Source organism: Pleurodeles waltl, chromosome 1_2 (assembly GCF_031143425.1).
Source record: "Pleurodeles waltl isolate 20211129_DDA chromosome 1_2, aPleWal1.hap1.20221129, whole genome shotgun sequence".
In the NCBI taxonomy this organism is placed as follows: Eukaryota; Metazoa; Chordata; class Amphibia; order Caudata; family Salamandridae; genus Pleurodeles; species Pleurodeles waltl.
The window spans coordinates 404,983,248-405,006,801 of NC_090437.1; the positions used below are offsets into that span (position 1 = coordinate 404,983,248).

General features: G+C 43.3%; 1 protein-coding gene across 2 annotated transcripts in view; it reads right to left on the reverse strand.

The window, feature by feature from the left end:
* RIC1 (RIC1 homolog, RAB6A GEF complex partner 1) overlaps window positions 1-23,554 on the reverse strand; it is a 673,031-nt gene that overhangs the window by 176,975 nt on the left and 472,502 nt on the right. For both annotated transcript variants that reach the window (XM_069240247.1, XM_069240239.1), the window contains exons 17-18: window positions 16,376-16,514; window positions 15,501-15,617 (exon numbers count right to left, since the gene is read on the reverse strand). In XM_069240247.1, the coding sequence (XP_069096348.1) occupies window positions 15,501-15,617; window positions 16,376-16,514 (256 nt within the window). The remainder of the gene's footprint in view (window positions 1-15,500; window positions 15,618-16,375; window positions 16,515-23,554) is intronic.

The following is a 23,554-nucleotide window of genomic DNA, read 5'->3' on the forward strand; positions in this document are numbered from 1 at the left end:
TCAAAACCGCTGTGCTCAGCGAGTCGACCATGTCCAAACCACAGATTAGAGTGAACTTCACTGCGTCTTTCCCATCTTTGACTGCTTGGGAGAGTACAGCCCTGGCCTCCTTCAGGACCTGTGGCAGCACTTGCACAACCATGTCCCACAGTGTGTGGAAATAATGGTCTAATAAGCATGTGTTCTTCACTGACCACAATGCAAGGCTGGCAGAAGAACATATTTTCTTGCTAAAGCCATTCAGTCCCTTGGATTCACTGTCTGGGGGTGCGGCAGGGAATGCGCCATAAAAGGTAGAAGCTTGGAACACCAAGCTCTCTGGGGTAGTGGGAGGAAACTTGGGTCTCCAGGTGCAGGGCGATGGCTACGGGCAATTGTCCTGTTCATAAGACTGCCTCTGCTGAGTCTGGACCAGGTACCCAGAGGGACATCAGTGAGTGCTTTGTTAAAGGGGAGCAGGGGTTCAGAGGAAGAAGCTCCCAGTTGCAGCACCTCTTGTCATGATGTTAGTCTTGACTGCCATCGAATGCAACTCAAGGTCCAGGATCTCAGCTGCCCTCTTCACCACCATAGCATAAGTAGCTAACTCCTCCGCAGCCAGGGCAGGGGGAAAAAGCATGCCAGTAGCTCGAGACCTTTCCAGTCCGCTGGCATCACCCAGTTCCTCACACCAGTCTATGGCCTGACCTTCTGACTGGTACTCTAAAGGGTTCATTGACCCCTGCCATTCTTCCCAGAGGCCTAGCCTTTCAGACTAAGGCTGAGACACCAACCTAGGACACATGGGTCCTGTCTGTGCCGGAGCAGGTGTCGATCGACTCAGCCCTGGCTCTGTGTTGGTTCTGGGGATCCAAATGGAGCTGGCGCCACCGGTGGTGCCAGGAGCATCAGCATCAGGACAGGTGTTGGGGAAGGTCCCAGTGACACGACTAGCGCTGGTCTGGATCCATGATCGGATTCATGGGGGCCCACTGGAGTTGAGGCTAAAGTTGCTGGTGCGGAACCAGATGAAGCGGACTATCACCCATAGGGCCCAAAGTAGCTCCGCAAGGGTCAGCCTGCTCAAAGACAAGGTACATGGCCTTGTAAAACTCCATGAGTTGCGTGTGGGTCAATCCGGCTCCTGAAAATGCGGGAAGGCGTATAGTCAGCCCTGGCATAGGCTCCGATGAAACATGCCCTGAACGCTGATGTTACTTCGCTTCGTCGGCCAACAGATTAGGAAAAGTCGTAGCACGCTTCAACTTTTTGTGTTTTTTTGGGCCTCTTTCCAGAGTGTCCAATCGATTTCAAGTGAGCCGAAGAGGACTTGGGGATCCTGGAGTGGTCCCTGGAACTTCCCCTTGACCAGGACTGAGACAGAGATCTCCATGGAGTCGTGTGCTGTGGAGTCGCCTGCCGGGCCACTGGCAGCTTTAGGGCTCCCTCAGAGCCTTCAGCGCCATGGCCTGGCAGTCAGAGCACTACTTGGGAGTCATGGTCGCGCTCAAGATACCACAGACACACAAGGCATGAGTCTGTTACAGACATGGTGCGGTGACAGGCGGCACACGGCTTAAGTCCTATCTTCCTTGAAGACATTCCTTCGACACACCAGGAGGAAAAATAAATTTAAAAAAAGGGGTAAACAAAACAGTGAAAAAAGCCGGTCAAAAAATGACGAAGGCTATCTCTCCCCGGATTTGCACTGACTGGCGCGGAAAGAAAAGAAATGATGAGGTGGCATCTAAAAGGGTGAAGCTGATGTTAACTCTGGTGCAGATGACACCGACAATGCAGCTCGAAGCCAATCAACATCACCTACTGGCACGCACGGGTACTGTGCATTCAAAATCGTTTGGATCCAGTCTGACGCCTGGGGAAATTAAATGATAAGGAATCTGCGGCTTGTAGTCTCTATTAGAAGCCGACATATTCTGACATCCTTGGTTTTTGCTGTGTCCTACAGATCTTCCCAAATCTAGGTGTCCCAATCGTTGTGAGCTCTTACCTGGACCTGTTATATTGCTTCCCTTTAGCTCTAATAAGGTCAATACTGCCACTCTCCAGGGCCTAGCATAGCATATTTTTTGCTCTCCTGCACTCTTTATTTTACCTGATTTTGCCACCAATGTATCCCCATGGTGATTCCGTTTGACATTTAGTGACGTTCGGACGAAAAGGCTACCGGAGGGGTGTTCCTTCCTACTGCAGCAAGCAGAGACAAAGAAATGAACAAATGCAGACCTATGTACAAGGTCAAGGCTCCATGTTTCTTGGAATAGGCATATCCCAAACTCTATACATCTATAAACGTACCTCATGTGGGGTCACCAAGTTTGGATCTCACACGGCCACATTCCAAGACAAAATGTTGACAGTATTTAAAGTCTTTATTTGCCCATTCTCTGTTGAAGCCGGGAAATTTAGTAGACAAGGTGCGCTAATGACGACCGACCAAACAGGATGAGCTTTGCACTGCATTGCCCCATTAGGAGCAAAGGGGTCCTCTACACTAACAGGTATATAGTGGAGCCTGGTTCCAAGTGAGTCCACCATAGAAGTGCCCACGTCTATATTTGGATTGGGAGAAAAGGGTCAGAGATTTGAAGGGAAAGTAGGAAAACACAGTGGGTCTTGATTTTACTCACACCGGCCACCAGTCTGGTAGATAGGGAAAATGTTACTTACCCAGTAGATATCTGTTCTTGGCATGTAATGCTGTAGATTCACATGCTTTGCATAAGTCTGCCATCTAGTGTTGGGCTCGGAGTGTTACAAGTTTTTTTTTTTCTTCCAAAGAATCTTTTTGAGTCACTCCTCCTCTCGATGATAGTGCGCATGGGCATCAAGTCCTTTGCTAGATTGTTTTCCCGCAAAAGATGTCCATGCAATGTATATACACATTTACAATATGTTGTACTACAACTACTGCAGGCTTCTGGGGAGGATGGAGGGCTCATGTGAATCTACAGCACTACATGCCACGAACAGATGTCTACTGGGTAAGTAACATTTTCCATTTGATTGCATATGTGGCTGTAGATACATACGTTTTGCATAGACTGTAAAGCTGTTCCTCCTCCCACTGCCCCCCGCCCCCCTCCCAAATAAGCGGTGGCTAGCCTGTAGGAGTTGGAGTAGCTTGAAAAGGTGTCCTGAGGACTGCTTGACCAACATATGCCTGTTGGTGAGCTAAAACAACTATACAATAGTGTCTAGTAAATGTGTGTGGTGCAGACTAAGTAGCAGCTTTGCAAATATCTGCTAGTGGAACGTTTCCCAAAAAGCCCCTAGAAACACCTTTTTTTCTTAGTAGAGTGTGTTTTAGGAGTTGTTGATAATTGTCTGTTAGCTTTGAGGTAAGTTTGAATACACTTGACTATCCAACTAGCTAATCTATTCTTTGAAATGGGATTACCTCTGTGAGGCTTTGAAAAGCTACAAAAAGTGTTTTTGATCTTCTAAAACGTTTTGTCCGGTCAATGTAAAACACAAGAGCTTGCTTACCATCTAGTGTGTGCAGAGCTCTTTCGGCGAATGAGTCTGGTTTGGGGGAAAAAACAGGTAACTGTTGGATTAATGTGAAATAGTGAAACTACCTTAGGTAGAAATTTGGGGTATGTCCCAAGAACTACTCTGTCTTTATGTACTTGGAAAAAAGGTTCCTCTAAAGTGAACAATTGTATTTCACTTACACATCTGACATAGCTTATAACTTTCCATGAAAGAAATTGCAAAGAACAGGAATGCATAGGTTCGAATGGTGGGCCCACATGTCTAGTAAGGACAATGTTAAGGTTCCATACTAGAGCTGGAGGAACCCTGGGTGGAATTACTCTCTTAAGTCCTTCCATAAATGCCTTGATAACAGGAATTCTGAACAAGGAAATATGTTGTCTGTTTTGGAGGTAAGCAGCTATAGCTGCTAAATGAAGTCTAATAGAGGAGTATGCTAAATTTGCCTTTTGTAAATGCAGCAAATAACAAACAATGTCTTGTACTGACGCTTTGAGTGGATCAATGTGTTTAGGTTGACAGTAATATACAAATGTTTCCATTTTGCAGCATAACACTGTCTAGTTGTGGCCTACGTGCCTCGTTAAGAATGTGCATACATTCAGAGAGAAGTTGTAAATATCCAAACTCTATGACTTCAGAAGCCATATCACAAGATTGAGTGTTTTGGGTCTGGATGTCTGATTTGACCTCTCTTTTGAGTCTGTTGGAAAGTTTCTGGTGTGGAACCACAGACCGATCCAACAGTGTTGTGAACCGAGGTTGACGTGCCCATGTGGGAGTGACAAGGATCATGGTGAGTGATGTTTGTCTCAATTTGTGAACCAGAAATGGAATGAGTGGGAGAGGCAGAAAAGCCGAAGCAAATATCCCTGACCAATTCATCCATAGAGCATTGCCCTTGGACTGAGGGTGTGGGTATCTGGATGCAAGGTTTTGGCATTTTGAGTTTCCTACGGTGGCGAAGAGATTTATTTCTAATGTTCCCCAAAGGAGAAAGTATTGTGGGTGAATTTACCATCTGTGTACTTGTTGCTGCATCCTGCTTAATAGGTCTGCAAACTGATTGTCCATTCTTGGTAGATATTCTGCCAGTAATTGAATGTGATTGTGAATCACCCACTTCCAAACTGGCTGAGCAAGAAGGGACAATTGAGATGTGTGTCCTCCCCTATTTCTGCAGATAATACATAGCTGTCATGTTGTCTGTGTGGGCTAGAACCACTTTGTGAGAGATTTGTGTCAGGAATGCTTTGTGCGCTAGAAGGACTGATAGCAACTCCAAGTAGTTGATGTGAGAAGTCTGTTGAATGGGATCCCATTTCCCTTGTATTGTAAGGTTGTTGAGGCGAGCTCCAACCCATCTGTGATTCATCGGTCATGAGAGTGATCTGAGGCACAGGGTCTTGAAAGGACCCCCTTTTGGAAAGGTTGGTGGGATTCTACCATTGCAGAGAGCAGTGAGTGTGGCAGTCCAACAACACTAGATCCTGAAGATGTCCCATTGACGGAGACCACTGATGAGACAGACACTGGTATAGTGGATGCATGTGTAAACTAGCATGAGGAACAAGGGCAATGTATGAAGCCATCATCCCCAATAGTTGCATCACTAGTTTCACTGTATGAGTATGACTCTCCTGTAATTGAGCCAGGAGATTTTGAAAAGCCTGAATTCTTGCTGGGTTTGGATATGCCAATACTGAGAGAGTACTGAGAATTTCTCCCAGATAAGGCTGTCTTTGTGCGGCTTCTGAGAAATGCAGCTACTACAGCAAAGCATTTCATGAATACCCTGGGAAAGGTTGTTACCCCAAAAGGTAGAACTTTGGATTGATAATACTTTCCGCAATGTCAAATCATAGATACTTGTGGTGTGTTGGATGTGTGGGGATGTGGAAATATGCATTTTTGAGATCTAATGCTGTTATGAAATCTCCTTGCTGTAAATAGGGGAATAACATCTTGCAGAGTGACCATATGGAAATGCTCTGAAAGTATGTATAGATCGAGAATTGGTCTTAAGGAACCGCCTTTCTTTGGTATGAGGAAGTATAGTGAATATACTCCTAACCGTTGTTGAGATAGGGGAGCTGGTTCTATAGCTCCTTTGAGAAGAAGGGACTATACCTTCTCTTTTAAGACAATGAGATGTTCATGTGAGAGCTTGTGAAAATGGGGAGGCATATTTGGTGGAGTGGAAATGAGTTCTAGACAATAACCATGTTGGATAATTGATAGAACCCATTGGTCTGTGGTATTTGGACCATTGGTGATAAGAATTTGCCAATCGTCCTCCCACTGGTTTGAATCCCGAATACCTCAACCAGGCATGTCTCCTTATGAGAACACTAGTATTGACACCACATGCTGCTGTGTCAGCCGCATCAAAGGCACATCTGAGTGAACTATTTGAGATGGCCTGTTCTTCCTCAACTATCCTCCCACTGGAAATGTATGTGCTGTGGGACTCTGTAAAATGTCACTGTTTTGTTTTAAAGGAAGAACCTCTAGAGGTGGACGCTTTACCCCTCCCTCTGTTATTTGAACCTCTATAAGATCCTCTGAAGGAACTCCTGTTGTAAAAATGTGTTCCTTGTTTATTTTGTGAGGTGGAGGGCTTGTGAATGATGTTTTGAAACCACCCCTAAATTGTGGCATATGAAAATTACCCCTGGTTGGTGTAGTTAATAAGGCCCCCATGGCTTTAGCTGTTTGAGTCTTTCTTCAATTTATCAATAGAGGTATCTACATCTGGGCCAAATAAATTCTCATTGTCAAAAGGCATGGAGAGGACAACCTATTGTATCTCTGGTTTGAATCCCGAATACCTCAACCAGGCATGTCTCCTTATGAGAACACTAGTATTGACACCACATGCTGCTGTGTCAGCCACATCAAAGGCACATCTGATTGAACTATTTGAGATGGCCTGTTCTTCCTCGACTATCTTCTGCCCTCTTTTTTGGCATTCTTGTGGAAGATCCTGAAGTAACTTTTCCATTTCGTCCCATTGGGCCCTGTCATACCTCGCCAGGAGTGCTTGAGATTTTGCAATTTGCCAGTGATTTGCAGCTTCAGCAGTGACTCTTTCTCGCTGGGTCCAGTTTTTTTTACTCTTCTTATCCTGATTAGGAGCATCCTTTGTAGACTGGCTATTCGCACGCTTTTGTGCCACACACACCACTGTAGAGTCTAGTGGTAGTTGTGTTTTTATAAATGTGGGTTCTGAGGGTGCAGCTTTATATTTTTTTTATCTACCCTTGGTGTAATTATTCTTGCCTAACAGGTTCTTTGAATATGTCTGTGGCATGTCTGAGCATACCTAGTAGTATGGGTAGAAACTGAGTCTCTTTGTCAGTGTTAGAGTATCAAAGAGGAAATCCTCTTCGATTGGGTCAGTATGCATCTGCACATTATGATATGCTGCTGCCCTTGCAATAACTTGATTATATGTAGTTGTATCCTCAGGGGGAGAAGGGGTTGCTGGATAAAGGTCAGGGTCATAAGGGAGAATGTGATCTGGACCCATTAGATCCCATGGATCTACATCTTGTGGAACATCACCTAAGTCATCTCTATGAGGCGATGACGATCCTTGTGGAGAGAACTGTGGTTGTATAAAAGATGTAGGTGATTGTGGTAGTGGTGGAGTAGAGAGAAGTACAAAAGAGTGAGGTGGAGAAGGTGGAGGTTGGTCTGGAGCCTTGTCTTTTTCTTTGGAGACTTTCTTAGGGGGAGGCAGTGTCCAATGTTTCTTGGAAAGTTAGTCTCCTTTTAATTGGAACAGGAGGAGAAGCAATTATTTTCCCTTTCCCTTCTATATCTGAATTTTGATCTGTCAAGCGTCTATGACTTCTAAAGTAGGCTCCACAGAAGAAGTCTCTTCAGTAGAAACTGTAGAGTTTTTGCCAAGCAAAATCTTTGGTTCTGAAGTCTTTTTTCGAGCCGAAGGTGTTGGCTCCTAAGTGGATGGTGATGGCTGCTTTTTCGATGCCAAAGTGGCCGGTTCGAAAGCCTGCCTCGATCCCAATAAAGATTAGGATGGCATTGAGTCTTTGGTTGGTGCAGAAGTCTTCTTGTACTTTCTGAATTTAGGTGCTGAGCTGGAGGGTGGGGCATCCATATGTATTTTTCGGATCCTACCATAGCTCGAAGGCAGTGGAGGACCGATGAGCAACTTGGAAATCTTTTAGAGGGTCTTTGCATGGTGAGATGGGGCAGGTGTACTCATGTACTGCGCTGCTGGAATCGACTCAGATCGAAAAGGCTCCCTGGTATCCGAATTCTTCCTGTGCGTGTTCTTCTCTGAATAAGTCGGGGTGGTCTTTTGTCTTAGACGACATTTCTAAGGAGGCTCTTTTTGGATCGAAAAGACCTACCGGCATCGCAGGTCTCCTCCTTATGTTCCGGAGACATGGACAAATTACACACCAAGTGTTGATCCATGTACGGAAGCTTGGGAAACTGAGTACGTTCCATTAGCCCTGCATTTTTCAACAACGGCTGCGAAGTAGGTCCCAGAGGGGCGTGGACGTCCCTTAAGTGCATTGAACCAACCCCGACCAGAGCGAGAGGAAACACGTCTGAGCCCGACAGCAGACAGAAAACAATCTAACAAAGGACTTGATGCCCATGCGCACTATCACCGAGAGAAGGAGTCACTCAATCTTGTGACTCCAAAAGATTCTTCGAAGAAAACCAACTTGTAACACTCCAAGCCCACCCTAGATGGAGGACTTATGCAAAGCATGTGTATCTAGAGCCACACATGCCATCAAACACTATATTTCTTAAATGCATAAAAAGCAAGCTGCATGCCAATTTTTGCTCTGGAATTACCAAGTAGTCTGCATATTGAATGATCTGCACCTCATAAGGCCGATTCCTATAAAGAAATGAGTTTGTTCTTGCCAATGCCCTCGCTGGGTCAGCTGTGTATGGATTGAATAATAGGGAGGCAAGGACATATTATTGATTTCTAACTTTGTTGCTTTGTCCTAACATGATGAAAGATTTGTGGTTCAGGGAAATCCACTGTCTCGGAGCCTATCCTCACCTCCATCCTGTGCCATGCTAAACTAGGGGTATCTAAGTGATTCTCTCTGGCTTTGGTAATTAATACTGTGAAGCAGAAGGGTAAACATCAAAAGACATCCACTTCAGCATTTGCAGAATCTCCTTTTTGATGCTTGCACTACTTATCCTGGATTTTCTCTCACATGCTTTTATCATGAGGTTACTATTCATTCAAGCACAGACTAAAACTCTCATTATTTCCCAATGTAGGCATTCAGTCTACTTGACACTTTCAACATCTGAGCTCATCAGCTGTACTTGTTGAAGCAGTGGTATAGCAGTGGTCAGAATGTTTGTCTGATTCTAGAGCCTAACTACCTAATATAGCACTATGCCACATGCAAGTAATGTTTTTTTTCCTACTGTTGTTCACCCTCAAAGTGCATGCTCTCTCAAACGTTTACTCTATGTTCCTAAAACACTGCATGAAAATTTTGACCCTGATCTCCAACTGACCCCCTTTCTTTTTCATTAAATGACCCTCTCCTTACTTTTCATCCTCTCCATGCACCCTCTCTCGGACTACAGTAAACTCCAAGTCCTGTACATATTTGCATTTATCTATTTTGTTGTATTTCTGCAAATTGCCCACACTTCATCTTAAACATCCTAATTTCCCCTCCTTTGAAAGTCATACTGTGCAACCTAGCAATACCTAGTCTCAACTAGCTCATCTAATAAGTCCACCAACTATCTGTATAAATCAGCCCACATACCCCCCTGACCCACTAATGATCACATCTAACTCCTACTAATTTAATCTAGCACAAAGACACTGCAGTAAATGCATGGAATGGTGAAATTCAGAGCATGAAACTAACCCAATAATCAACAACAACCATTAACCGCTGGGTAATTCACATACCTTGAGTTCCAGAGCAGTGTGCTGCCAACCATATAGAGCTTCCAACTCCTCGTCAGGGGAAGTATGCACTACTTAAATGCAATTACAATACAATAGGATTTGGTGTACTTTTGAGATGGAAAATAATCTTTAACGAACTGCAAAGCATGCACACCACAGGAAGTGAAATGATACACCAACCAGCCAACAGCATTTAGATTAGGGAAAAATTATCCACTCAGGCCAGTCAGAGCCCTCTGGGTATATTTTAAATAACTGGTAACAACAGGTAAAGCAGAAATCATAATTGTCAAGCCAGACTTAGAACACATACAGTTCTTGCCTTCTTGTCAGAATGTGCTGTAACATGCAGAAGATAAATGAGGGTCTGACAATTAAATAAGAAGAGGAATCGCTTTCAGGCAGAGAGGGATAGGTGGCTGCAATGTGCTTTTCCAGTAACTTCCAAGGTGCATGAGGACACTAGAAGAATAGTTGATAACATAATCTGATATAAGATGGCCTACAGGTTGGTCACTCAATGTTCCTGAAAACTCCAGACTGCTTGCCATGAGGTCATGTTAAATTAACCACAAAACACTTGCATTTCTAGGACAATCTTAGGATAAAGATCCAGTGTCTGCAAAGGTTTGCTTATACCCCATCTGAGCATCTTACATCATCCAATTGTGGGCCTTTTTATTAACACAATTTGATGAAGGTACAAATTATCACCAAGCTTCCACCTAGGCTTCTGCACCTCATCCAAGGCAATATTCCCATGCTCTATCTGCCTATCTGGATGAGCTGGCTGTTCCCTATCTTTAAGTCATTTACCTTTCTGTAGAGGGTTCTAAAAGGCCATTTAATATCCTCCTTTAGGTAACAACGCTCTATAAAACCATGCAAGCTCAGACTATAAATTACTTAATACTACGGTTTTCATCCACGAATAGGTTAGCGGGCTCTCCTGCTATCAGTTATCCATACATCTACCTGACTGGAGGGCATGCTGTCAGCCGTCTGCAATGCTTTTAATCACCATGTTTCTATGTAGTTGATCCTAGACATCACCAGTTTGTTAGCTGAGTATCTGGCTAAGGGTAAAAGTAGTATGGTCCCTCACATTACATTTCAACACCCATCCATCTGGTGCCTACGTCTCCATAATACTTCCATTACCCTTGCTGTATCCAAACCCTTGCAGGTTGACAGAGCTGGCAACTATCACTGCCACCCATTTCACCTCTCCACCCAAACTCTGCATCAGGATGTATCCATTTCACTGACAGCCAGCCCTTGTCCCACATGTCCCTTTTATAGGCTGAGAACTCTGAACTACTGAACTCTTTTAGAAGGAATATGCACTTTCATACCAGGTGTTTCTCACTCCTCACACCTAACCTAGCCTCCCTTTAACCCCCTTTTGACTCAGGCAAGGCATGATACTCTCATTGCCAACCACCTGCAACTAGGGAAAAATATCAACTGAACATCTGTTTTCAAGAACTACAGACATTTTACATTCCATTCTAGAAGTCGTAGTTTTATAAGCCAGTAATATCACACCTGAAAGACCCAACCTCAAATCCCTGTCTTTAAATAGTTGGTCATAGACGTTTTACACTCTACCAGCCTGTTCAGTCCGTTCCCAATTATAAAATGGTTTAAAGACCTTTTCCCATCACTCCAGAAGTAGCTGCTCCAATTAAATCACCTTTGCCATCCCCATTTGCCTCCTGACTTGATTTACCTCCCCAAATCAACCATAAAGTATAAATGGAATTCCAACTCTAACTTCTATGATATTGCTCATAGCAATTTTATTTCAGTCTTTAAACCATGAAGTGTAGATTCTCTAGTTTATGCATGGACAGAGTCATTACTCTCTCTTCTAGTAAGCTGCTAAGTTTGGTATTGTAGTTTCTACAGTAGATACTCATCCAGACTCAACATCATTCCTCCATCAGACTATTAATCTCTGTACCACTTAGCTCATTCAGCACGCATTAATCAACAACTGCTGGGCCGCTGAACTGGCTGCAACCCTTTTGTGGACAAGGCTAATCGCTTCTCTAGGCCAACACTAAAACACGACAGAAAATTAATTTATCCACTCTTCTGTTCAATTGTCTCAAACGTCTCTCAAGCTTATCTCCATTCGTAACTCACATTTATCTATCGCCTCACCTTGTCCATTAAAATATGTGCATCCTCATTGCCATTCATTTGTCCATTTTCCTGTATTTGATTTCAAACTCCAACACAACAAACACTCAACTCCATCTCCTGACACTCCACAAAATGATTACAAGATTTGGCTTTTCATCATTAGCTGTCTCCCATCTTTCTTATCCAACTTTCCAGCCCCCCTATTATTTTCCTCCGTTTATACCTTTGTTATTTTTAGGCATTTACAAAACATTCAAGAAAAAAAGACTAGAAATTAAGTTGCTTTGTCCAGCAAGTTCCTGCAGAGCTGCACTCTCTTATGGGGCAGCAGTCTCCTGCAGGAAGGAAGTCTGGAGAATATAGAACGAAAAACCTACAATGGGGCTAGAATTTTGTGTCGTCAAAAAGGAGACAATCACAGGGGGAAAAGATGAACTGGCTTTGGTTCCGGAACCAACTGAGCACTGAGGTTGGGTAACTGTGCACAACCGCATAAAGGCAAATAAAGGCACCAACAAGGGCAAAAAATAATTAAACACAAAAGAAAAACCTGTTAGTATTCACAAATGTTTAGCATAAAAGAAGTTTGGGTCAAAATGGTTTGTGGATTAAAACCCATAAATGTAACACATATCTAATAACTATCAGTGTAATGTAGCAATGTAGTCTCGTCTCATAATGCTAGTGCAGCATTGCAGTTCACAATTAATGCCCCTCACCGACATCTGATTGTATTCATTTCTTTACAACCTATGCCCTTATTTTCCTTTATTAATTTCTCTTCCCCTAACAGACATCATTTTATGCTGTCACCCAATTGTACTTGTTTTACTTTTTCACACTAACAAGTGGTTAGTGACACACATTTATGCATGTTTGAAGCATTTCCTGTTCCTGTCACTTTGCTTCGAATGCAATGACTTGCCAAACATTAACAAACCCATTGAAACTTTGATTAAGGGAGGCAGAGAGGAACTTCAAGAAACTTACAAAATATTTTAATGTTTTCCTAATATTAATTTAACAATCAATTTCAGTAACACAACAAACAGTGTCAAAGCCAATAGATGTTTCTTAGAATGCAGAGCTAAAGGCTTTTCCAATGCTAATTTGTTTTTGCCTCACAAGTACTTCATTATTAATTTACTGCTGAAAACATTGGGCGTCTGCCATCTTGAAACAATAACAGCCACTGGTTCGTCAGCAAGCATGGGCAGCCATCTTGGAAGCCTTTTTAATGTACTGTATCAGAAAAACTGTTCCAAATGCCTGCCCCTGTGTGCAGAGAGTCGTCATCTTCAAATAGAAAGCTTTCCAGTATGGCTGCCCATGGATATGCAAGTGTGATAATGCATAGTTGGATATGCTTTTTTAAATTAATTAGTGTGCGATCTGGTAGCAGTGTCCAAGCGTAGGATCCTCAACAAAAATACATTTAAAAACTGCAAGCACGTAGGGGAAAGAAAATGCATAAAAGGGTGTAGTAGGAAGCAGAGTGGCTAGACAGGAATAGACTGGGAGAGAGTGAGTGTATTGGGGAGGGAAAAGGCAAGAAAGTGAACAGTCGGAAGGAGAATGGCGGAAGTACAACAGAGGCAGGAGTGTTCAATAAATAACATTCAGGGCACACATTTGTTAAACACAGATCTCTGATACTGAAGGTATGTTCCTGTAAAGAAACTGAAGCAAAAATACAAATACTGACAAAGCCAAAAGGTCTAGCATTGGCCGCCAGCTGTTCGGCAATTCATGTTTTGTTTTGTCATCGCCTTTGCAAAAATGTATTGTTCAGGAAACTGCGGGACCCTCATTAATCTATACAAAACATTTTCCAAAGGAATAAAGGTTGCTCTAGTCTCAAAAAAGCACTCATTGCCTAGTACTCCCTGGAACTGGAGGGAACTATGTGTGCAGATCTGCTCCTTGAGAAAGGGCAGCAAGTCGCAAATCATAGGGAAGTCAGCCAACAGCTGAAGTGGGCCGGCACACTGCCCTTGATGCATGCTGGAGTGAATGGAAGAAAAATGTAAGTGACAACCACATACTAACAGAATAAGTCTGGCTAAAAACCTCTATAATTATCCACATAATTTTAGTAAAATTGAAAGGTATGTCTAATACAGATTTGAAAAAAGAAGGGCCAAATGGTCTGGCACTGTGTCAGCTTCTTGCTTTTGAGAAAAAAGGCAATAAAAATAGAAGGAAGGGAAGAAAGAGAGAAAGTGAGAAAGGGAACGAATGAGGAATGCAAGAGGAAGACAAGAACGTAAGAGGAAAGCAAGAAAGTTAAAAGAAAGACAAGAAATAAAGAGGCAGACAAGAAAACAGAAATAAAGGAAGCCAAGTAAGAAAGAAGATCAAGATAGAAAGAAAGAGGGAGGTAATAAAGAAAATGAAAGAAGGAACGAAAGTGTGAATAAGAAAATAAAGGAAGGAAAAGAAGGAAGGCAGAGGAAAGAAAGAAGCAAGGAAAGAGGACTGAAAGAAGGAAATAAGGAAACCAAATAAATGACTGACAGAGTTGCAAAGATAGAGTATTCTTATGAGCTTATATTCAAGGTTTATCTGAGCTGCTGGTATGGTGTGAAAAAGCAGCAGACAAATAAACGAAGGTCTTTACAACAGCACTGGCAGGAGAAAGGAACTCATAAAGCTGGAAGGTGTCCTGCTCTTGCATCTGGTAAAAAACAACATCACATCACATCAGGCTCTACAAAGGCAACACTAAAGTATTAATAAAATAAAAACAACACTGGCAATGAAGGGAGCTACCTTGTGTGTAGATGTGCTCCTTTTGAAAGGGCTAAATAAAGTCATGCAAAGTGAAGTTAGCCTAGGGCTGAGTTAGGCTGACCCTCTGCCCCATGTTGTATGTTACAGTGGGCAGAAGCAAAATGTGACTGACACAAGAGACCAATGGATGAAGAGAGGTGGCTGTAAGCCCTTTTAAGTATACCATACATATAACTTGAGTAAAATCAAAAGGCCTTGGCTAATGCCAGACTCAAAAGTGTTGTAAAAAGGCGCTCTCAGTGGAAAGTAATGTGATCCCCTCTAGTGGTAAAACGAATAAAAATAGTCCCCTCACAGCGGTGAAAGATAAATCTACTCTCAAAGGAGTGCCTCCAAGGTAGAAAATGAAAAACAAAATCTTCAGAAAAATGCAAGCAAGTGGTTCTCTGCTGGTTCAGGTATTTCTTCTGTGTGAGGGAGCAAGACTAACCTTTCTTGTAAATCTCAAATGTAACAATAGGAAAGCCAGAATATTCAGTGACGCATGACTTTGACAAAACAATGTCATGGCACTGATGTGTGGAGCAGTTTATCAAGGCTTACAGGAACGTTACCAGTTGAAATGTGTACTCTTTTCCCTAGCAATCCTTTGCAACTTTAAGCAATGGCAGACCTGAGATGGTGCAGTCCATGTGCAAGCCATTCATTACCATCAACTCAGTGTTAAGGTAGAAAGCAAATCTAGTCAGTGTGCTAAACCCATTGACAACACTGCAGAAAAAGTCTGCGTCTAAACATACCAACTTAATGCCTCTTTAAAAGGCTTGCCTGAAAAGGTTTCAATCACTCTAAAGAGGCAAACACATCCCAGGCATTAGACAGTTAGCCAAAGATTATTGGACAGCATTAATTGATAACACAGAAAGATGAACTAGTAGGACATGCTGGTTAGAGATAAGGAGCATGGGAGAGGGCAGGTGCTGAGTCAGGTATTACACTAGGAATAGTCTCTTCCATTACTGCACATAAATCAATCAATGAATCTGAAGAACAATGTCTTTCTAATGAACAAGATGACCAATTCCCCACTAGCTTTCAACTTAAGGAAGGCAGCCATGTTAACAACTTAAGTAAAAAACACATAAGAAGATCATTAAAAAAAAACTCTACTTACAAGTTTTCGCTGCGAAGGACTACTCTCTTTTTCTCTGATTTGAGGGCCTGATCGATCCCTCTGGAGCATGATGAGCTGTCCCGCAAGATTCAGCATAATGCTCTCTGCATCACAGGCCTAGAGGTTAAAAAAGGTTCACTTAGTAGTGCAAGTTCTAGGAAGTAACCCCCAAAAACACACCTCCTGTTAAAGGCCTAAAGTCTGAACATTGATGTATTTAACATTGCTTTTTGACACTTCTAATGTAAACTGCTAAATATTTCAGTTTTATGCAGCTTTTGATTTGAGCAGGTGGTTGCTAGATAGGCCCACTAGCACTTATTTTTAGGGTCTGGCACTTATTTTTCCTCAGCAGACTGATTCACAGAAAAAGAGATAAAAACAAAAAAGGGGGATGCAGGGGGAATAGAAAGGCAGAAAAACAGTGACAAAGTGAGAAAAAGCAGGGGTGACAAAATAATGTGCAAGAGTGAGATAAAGAGACAGAAAGTCTGGTGGGATTTAAGAGGCTTAAGGTGGAAATAAGACTACGCAGTACTGGTGTTCAGCACCCACGCCTTCAGTGGCGCCATTGGGCTCCTGAGCAAAACTTTGCAACATGCCACTTAATGTTTTGCAAATTAAGCACTCGTTTTCCAAGAAATCATTGTTGTAACTGTTTGCAGATTACTTACTGCTATATTGTGAGATGTTAAACCACAAGGATTCTCACACAAAACGACCTACTTTCAGATGTTTTTTCTGCCACTCAGCTAGCTTAAGATCACAAGAAATTAGATTTTATAGGGGAGAAAGACCAAAAATGTGTTTTTTCATTCAAAATACATTTTGCACCATATAACTATATTCCATGCTGAACGATTGATAATCTGTACCTGCTGTGGCATTTTCAAGCTGATACCAGTTTCGGTCCTTACGGACGTAAGCGTAACAGACACAACAAGCGTAGGATGGGGAATATAGCGAGACATGGACACTTCCTGAAGGACCTGAATACAGGCAGTTGGATTAGGGCTGCAAGAAAAAAGAAAATGGAGGGTCTAACCTTTTCTGCACAAAATTGGACACAACATAAAAAAAACATTAGTCTCCTTTAGATAACATGGGTCCACTATCTTAGAGGACAAAAACACAAACTGGTTGAAAACAATACATCTTTTCTGCAAAACATTAATACAAGAAAAACAGCTTAGTACAGATGGGATTGCGCACCCTAATAGGTCTTTAATTTGAGTTACAACTTCAGACCAGAAAGGGCGGTATATGACAAAGTCCCATCATATGTGACAGAAATCCTCGAGCAACCCGCATCCTCTCCAGCAAAGGTCAGACTTGTTGGAGTAAATTCTTTTGAGCTTAGTGAGATAAGGATACCAATCATACATTATTTTATAAAGGGCATCTCCCATCCCCATTGAGCAGCTGAACCTAGATATGTCGCACCATAGCTTCTGCCATTGCTCTTAGGAGATTGTGTTCTTTAGTATACTGGTCCAAAAATCTGCGTGTCATGGCCGAATTTTGGAGAAAGTATCAATTAAAAGTGAGTAGAGGAATTAGATTGTACCTTTAGCTCCACTTGCTTGACTTACAAATTTCTCAATTGGAGAAAGGTCTTCAGTGTCTGCTGCTCCCAAGTCTGGGTGGAGTACCTAGTGTTTCAGTTGAGTGTAATGGTATCTCTCAGAATTTGGTTAGCCAAAGTCTTATTTGGAATTTTCAAGTAAGGATATCCCATCCATGGAACAAGTCAGAGATGGTAAGACACCCTCCCTCTCTCCAGAGATCAAAAGGGTCTGATGTAAGTGCTGGAGAAAAGCCAGGGTTAAAATGAATAGGAGTGAATGGAGAAGGAACTGTAGCCCATGCAGCAGAGCGATTCACATCATTCCATGATTTAAGAGTTGTTTTTGTACATGTACTAAGGTACGCATTGGAGGGTCAGTCGGCTTTCAGTTTCCATAAAATGTCCCAGACAATGTGGCCCACCACAGCCTGATCCATATGAACCAGTGTTTAGCCACTTATCTCAGAGACCATTCAGATATCACTCTTAGTTGTGCCGCCTTATAGGAGGAGAGAAAGTCAGGAAGAGCCAACCCGTCAGTCTCTATGGGTAAGTGCAGCAGTTTATAAGGGAGTCAGGCTCTGCGATGCTGCCAGATAAAGCTGGTCACCAGAGAGCAGAGTCAAACAAAACTTCTGGACTCTTTCAATCGGAAGCTCCTGAAAAAGATATAAAAATTGCAGTAAGACAGACAATTTGATTGCATGGATATGGCCAAGCCATGATAGATACATGGGAGCCCACCTTTTGAGATCAGCTTTAAGTTGAAAAAGCCAAATTTTGTGGTCAACAGACCCAAAGGAGAGACCCTGAATCGCTTTCTCATCTCTTATCTTAGCTGGAAGGGGCTCCATACTGAGGGCAAAATAAAGAAGTGAGAGCAGACACCAATGACAAGTACCCTGCTCTAATTTAAAGAGGTCTGAGCCCACTCTGTTTACTAGTACTCGTGATAGTGGGTTTGTCTAGTTAGCCTGGACCATGTGATAAATTGTTTGCACATACCGAACTAACGGAGAGTGTGAGAGAGTAAGGGCCAATCACCCAGTCAAAACTTATTTCAGCCTCTAGTGACAGTGCGACCACTGGTATGTGGTTTTTTTTAGCTGCCTTTTCGATCAGGTGGAATACCCTCCTCAAATTATCATGTGTCTGTCTCCCCTTATTAAACCCAGAATGATCCAAATAAATCAGATCTGACAGCAGGTCTTCTAGCCACACAGCCAGGATCTTAGTATATAACTTAGCATCCAGATTTAATAGATCAATAGGCCTGTAGGAAGCACAATAGTGTGGGTCCTTCCCTGGCTTCAGAAGGACTGAAACCAGTGCTTCATTCATCGAGTGTGTAACCCTGCGAGAAGTAGCTATTTGACTGAACAGTGCTTTCAGGTAGGGTATCAAATAAAAACTGAATGTTTTATTAACTTGGACCGTAAAGCCATCCGGCCTAGGTGATTTGTGCAGTTTAAGGGAAGAAGTAGCTGCTTGGACCTCGTCTTCTCTGATCAGACTACCTAAAACCTCATTTTGATCATCAGTCAATGGAGGTAGGTTTACGTCTTTTAGGTATCTTAGTTGATTGGCTTTCTTGGATGGCTTGGCTTTACAGAACTGGTTATAAAAATCTCTGAAGGCTTACCTTATTGTCTTCTGATGTTGCCACATCCCACCATCTGTGACTGACGTATTCCTTCTTGTGTTTAACTCTTAGTTGACTTGCTAAGTGGGAACCCACCTTTTTTTGCTGATCATAAGTCCCATGTTTAAGACGTACCAGAATAAATTCTGCCCTATTCGTATATATCACATTCAGCTTTCCCCTAAGTGCAGTGACTTTTCAATGGAGTGGTAATGATGGAGTGACTTTGTAAGCCCGTTCTGCTACTTGTAGTTCTGCTTCTAGTGCTAATCTATCCTGGGTTTTCTAGTTAGTTAAAGTAGACAGGAGTAAAATGCATTTCCCCCTAATAACGGCCTTAAAGGCGTTTCATGTAGTGGACAGGTTAGCATCCAGAGGGCCATTTGTTTGAAAGAAGGCTCTGATTGTCTCACACAATTCATCTCGGAAAATATGGTACCCTCACTAGTGGGCCAGAGAAGAACCGTCTACGATATTTAGGTGCTGGGGGAGCCCATTCCAGTTTCAGTGCTACAGGGGCATGGTCTGAAAGAGCTACAAATGTGGACTTCGGATTGCATAATAGAGTGTTTCAGTGATTGGATTATGAAAGTGTAGTGAAGGCGGCAGTACGTGTGACGTAAATGGGAAAAGAAGGTGTAATCCAGAGTATCACGATGGTTGGTCCTCAAGGCATCTATGAGCCCTATAGACTGTAATGTTTGTTTCAGGGCTTTAGAAAAGCTCCTGGTTAAGGAGTGATGAGGGTGGGAGCTATTCAGTTTCGGATTCCATGTAAGATTGAAGTCTTCCATTAAAATAATTTCCCCCTCAGCAAACTCTGCCAGAAGAGCTAGACACAATTTTATGAAAGCTGTCTGGGCTGTATTTGGGGCGTAGATATAAGCTATTGTGCACATCCAACCTGCAATGTTGCCTTTGACTATCAGTATTCGCCCCTCTTTGTCTGGTTTACAACCTGTTGGTTGAAATTTTAGGGAGGAGTGGAAGACGAGGGCTACCCTATTATGATTGGTGAGGGCCTAGGATTTGTTGATCAGACGGTATGCTTTATTGCACAATCTATGATCCTCGCTTTGTTTAAGATGTGTCTTTTGTAAGGCTGTTATATCATGTCTCCTATCTAGGATGTATTTCCATTATTTATGATGTTCGGCCGGAGAGTTCAGCCCCTTGACATTCTAAGTTAGTGTTGTTAACACCATGGGGCAGATACATTAAATCAAAAGGCCCTGATCCCACTCCCCGCCACCCTATCCTCTCCCAAGATTTGTAAAAAAAACAAAAAAAAAACACATGCCAGACCTAGGCCCGCCACAAATCAAAAGTGGCTCACTAACGAAGAAAAACAAGAATAACAAACAAGAACAATTGGGAACTTAATTCCCCAATAATGGTACAGAGTAGTCTTAAATTGCATAGGTAAGGGTGTGTAGGTCAAATATCACTAAAGCATTCTAACAGTAAGCAAATATGATCAAGGTGAATTGGTATCGGATGGACAGTACCCTCAAAGAGTAATGGACTCTCCCCCCCCCCCCTTTGCAAGAGACAGTCAGCCGTTCTCATACAGAGCTTTTTGAAATTGCTTATGGATGAGGATTACCGACTCTAGAAGGCAGTTTGTTATACAGGTTGAACCAAAGCTCCACGCATTTCAAATTATAATGAGATCTTAGTCCCCCCCTGTAACGTAGCTTTGGTGGCTAGGGCGGGAGGCACGTGTCAACCTGGGACCCATCACTTCCCTTGCCATTTCGGTCATCTCTGCGATAGCAATTGTCCTTTATCAGTTCTGGGCAATGAACCCGTGGAAGGTCTCTCTTGGTGTCCCTCGACATCTCTGCATTCTGGAGATGGTATGCCCAGTACTGTTGCCGCCTCTGCCAAGTTTGTGAAGTGAGGTGTCTTATTTTCATTTAAAGGTAAGGCTGAAGGGATAAGTCCACCTATTTTGATGTATTTGTGCGCAGTTTATCTGTGACAGGTCAAAATTGGAGCCTTCGAACCAAGGAGGCTGGTGCGATGTCTTTGAACATAGAACATGTTGTGCCTTGAAAGGAGACTGACCACCTTTCTTGCAGTTTATAGGATCGTTTCCTTCACCTTAAAGGAGTGCAGTTTTGCTAGAAAATCTCAAGGTCATATGCCTTCACCAGTTAGTAAAGGGCCAACATGGTGGACACATTCCAGTTTGACCTTTGCCTGCTTGTCGGAAAAGATGCCCACCACAGATGCCTCCAGGTATGGGCCCTCTATTCCTTCCTTCCTTCCTTCCTTCAGGTTCTGTGGACAAATGCTATCCCAGCTAGAACGGTTATCTAAGTCTTCACATTTCAAGAACATAGCCTGTAGGAGATCATGAAGTTTTTCAGATGAGCCCTCCAATCGACCTACTCGCTGTTCCAAAGTCTGGCATTTAGTTTCCAGATCAAGAGTTTGTTCGCCTAGAGAGTCCACATATTGTTGCAATGTCGAGAGTCTGGCGTTGAGGTCTGTGCGAAGAACGTCTAAATATCTGCCCAAGTCCGCTTTTAATTCCTCTCTCAGCTCCTTTTTAAAGTTTTGAAGTGAAGAAAGTAGGTCTTCCTTAGGTAATGCCATAGCGCCGTCTCTAGTAGTAGAAGGGTGCACGACTCTGGGATAAGTCGGTTGAAAGTAGCTGATCACTCTATTCGGTTGAGTCTTTTTTGGAGGCATGCAGGTTGCATCCACAGGCCAGGCAAATGACTCCGGGATAAAGGAGACCCAGTGCATCCTCCAGTAGGGAACTGGGAGGTAAGTATCCCATAGGATTTTTTTCCATCAATACCCCTTGCTGTGAGAGGTGTGGCACTGGGATTAAACAGGACACAGTAGAGTGTGCAGCCCATCTAATTGAGATCTCAGTACACTGTAAGCCTCATTAATTATATAAGGCCAGGTGGTAGCTGGGGTGTTTGTGTGTGAAATAGCTGGGAAATCAGGCCACGCCTTCGAAAAGTAATCTCTTTTCCTGTCTTCAGCTGCCATGTATACCAGTCTATGTATTCCCTGCAGTCTGCCCCGTAGAACAGGAATTTTGCCCCCTGCAGTGCAGCCCTTAACCCACCGGGTGCCTTGGACGTAATGGTTACATCCTGGGCAGCACCACTCAGGTGCCCAGGACGTAACCGTTACGTCCTGCTACCGGCCCTCGGGGAAAGAGCTAGCACTCTCCTTGAGGGCCTGGCACCCTCCTCTCCCCAGGGCAGGGATTTTTACTTTGGTCAACTTCACGCACCACTTAGGTGCCAGGGATTGGGGTGCATGTGTATATTTTGTTTGGGGGGGGGGGGAGGGGGAGACAGCCCCTTGGGCAAGGGTCCTCCATGGGGCAGAAAGCCCACCAGAGATCCCCCAAATAAATGGGGCCAAAGTTATTCTGCCTGCCGGTGGGCAGGTGGGGCAATTACCCCCGATCCACTCCAATGAGGGGCAGAAAGCCTATTAGATGCCAGGGAATTAAAAAAAACAAAAATAGTGGGGTGGTGGCTACCAACCAGTATGGGCATGGTTATGCCCCTACCCCAAATGAAGGGGGTAACAGTCTTTCAGTTCTCCCCCACACACTAAAACATTTTATCCCACGGCAAACAAGAGGACACTTGATTATTTTGGGTTTTGGTTTTACATTTGGGCCATGAGAGCTGGTCTAGCTCTCAAAATCGTCCCACTTGGAATGGTGAGGGCTGCACTTATTGGACTTTGGGACACTGTCATGTAGAAAAAAACCACAAGAACTAGACACATCTGAAATCTAAATATCTGAGTGAGTCCTGGGTGGTGTGCTTCACCATGCACCCGCACCCTTTGCTTTTTTTTTTTTTTTTTTTTTTTTACTCACAATGCCCTGCACACCTCCAACTTTGCTGGAAATCACACATTTTTCCCACATTTTTGTGATGGAACCTTCCAGAATCTGCAGAAATCCACAAAATTCCTACCACCCACCATTGTCGCATCTATAACGATAAAATTTCTGCCCCCACTTGTCAGCCTAAAAATGTTTTTTCCAAACTGCCCTTTTAGACCCGCTTTGGTTTCCCCTCAATTTCGGCATGTTGTTGGCTCTGCCTTGTCACAGGCACTTTGCCCACCTAAACAAGTGAGGTATCACTTTTATCGGGTGACTGAGAGGAACGTTGGGTGGTAGGAAAATTGTCCCGGTGCGGTGATCCCACACAGAAATGTGGAAAAAATTGATTTTTTTTAGCTAAATTTGAGGTGTGCTGAGGATTATGGGTAAGAAAACACTGGGGGATCCATGCAAGTCACACCACCCTGGACTCCCTTGGGTGTCTAGTTTTCAGAAATGTTTGGTAGGTTTCTCTATATGGCTGCTGAGCCCAGGACCAAAAACGCAGGCCCTCTCCCCCACTACCCCCCCCTCCCCGATCAAAAAAGGTAGTTTTGAATTTGATAATTTTGTCCACATAGTGTTTTGGGGCATTTCCTTTTGCGGGCACTAGGCCTACCCACACAAGTGAGGTACCATTTGAATCGGGAGGCTTGGGGGAATGCTGGGTGGAAGGAAATTTGTGGCGCCTCTCAGATTCCAGAACTTTCTGTTACCGTAATGTGAGGAAAAAGTGTGTTTCTTGCCGAATTTTGAGGTTTGCAAAGGATTCTGGGTAACAGAACCTGGTGAAAGCCCCACAGGTCACCCCATCTTGGATTCCCCTGGGTGTCTAGTTTTAAAAAATGCACAGGTTTGGTAGGTTTCCCTAGGTGCCGGCAAAGCTAGAGTCCAAAATCCACAGCTAGGCACTTTGCAAAAACAGGTTTGATTTCAATATAAAAATGTGATGTGTCCATGTTGTGTTT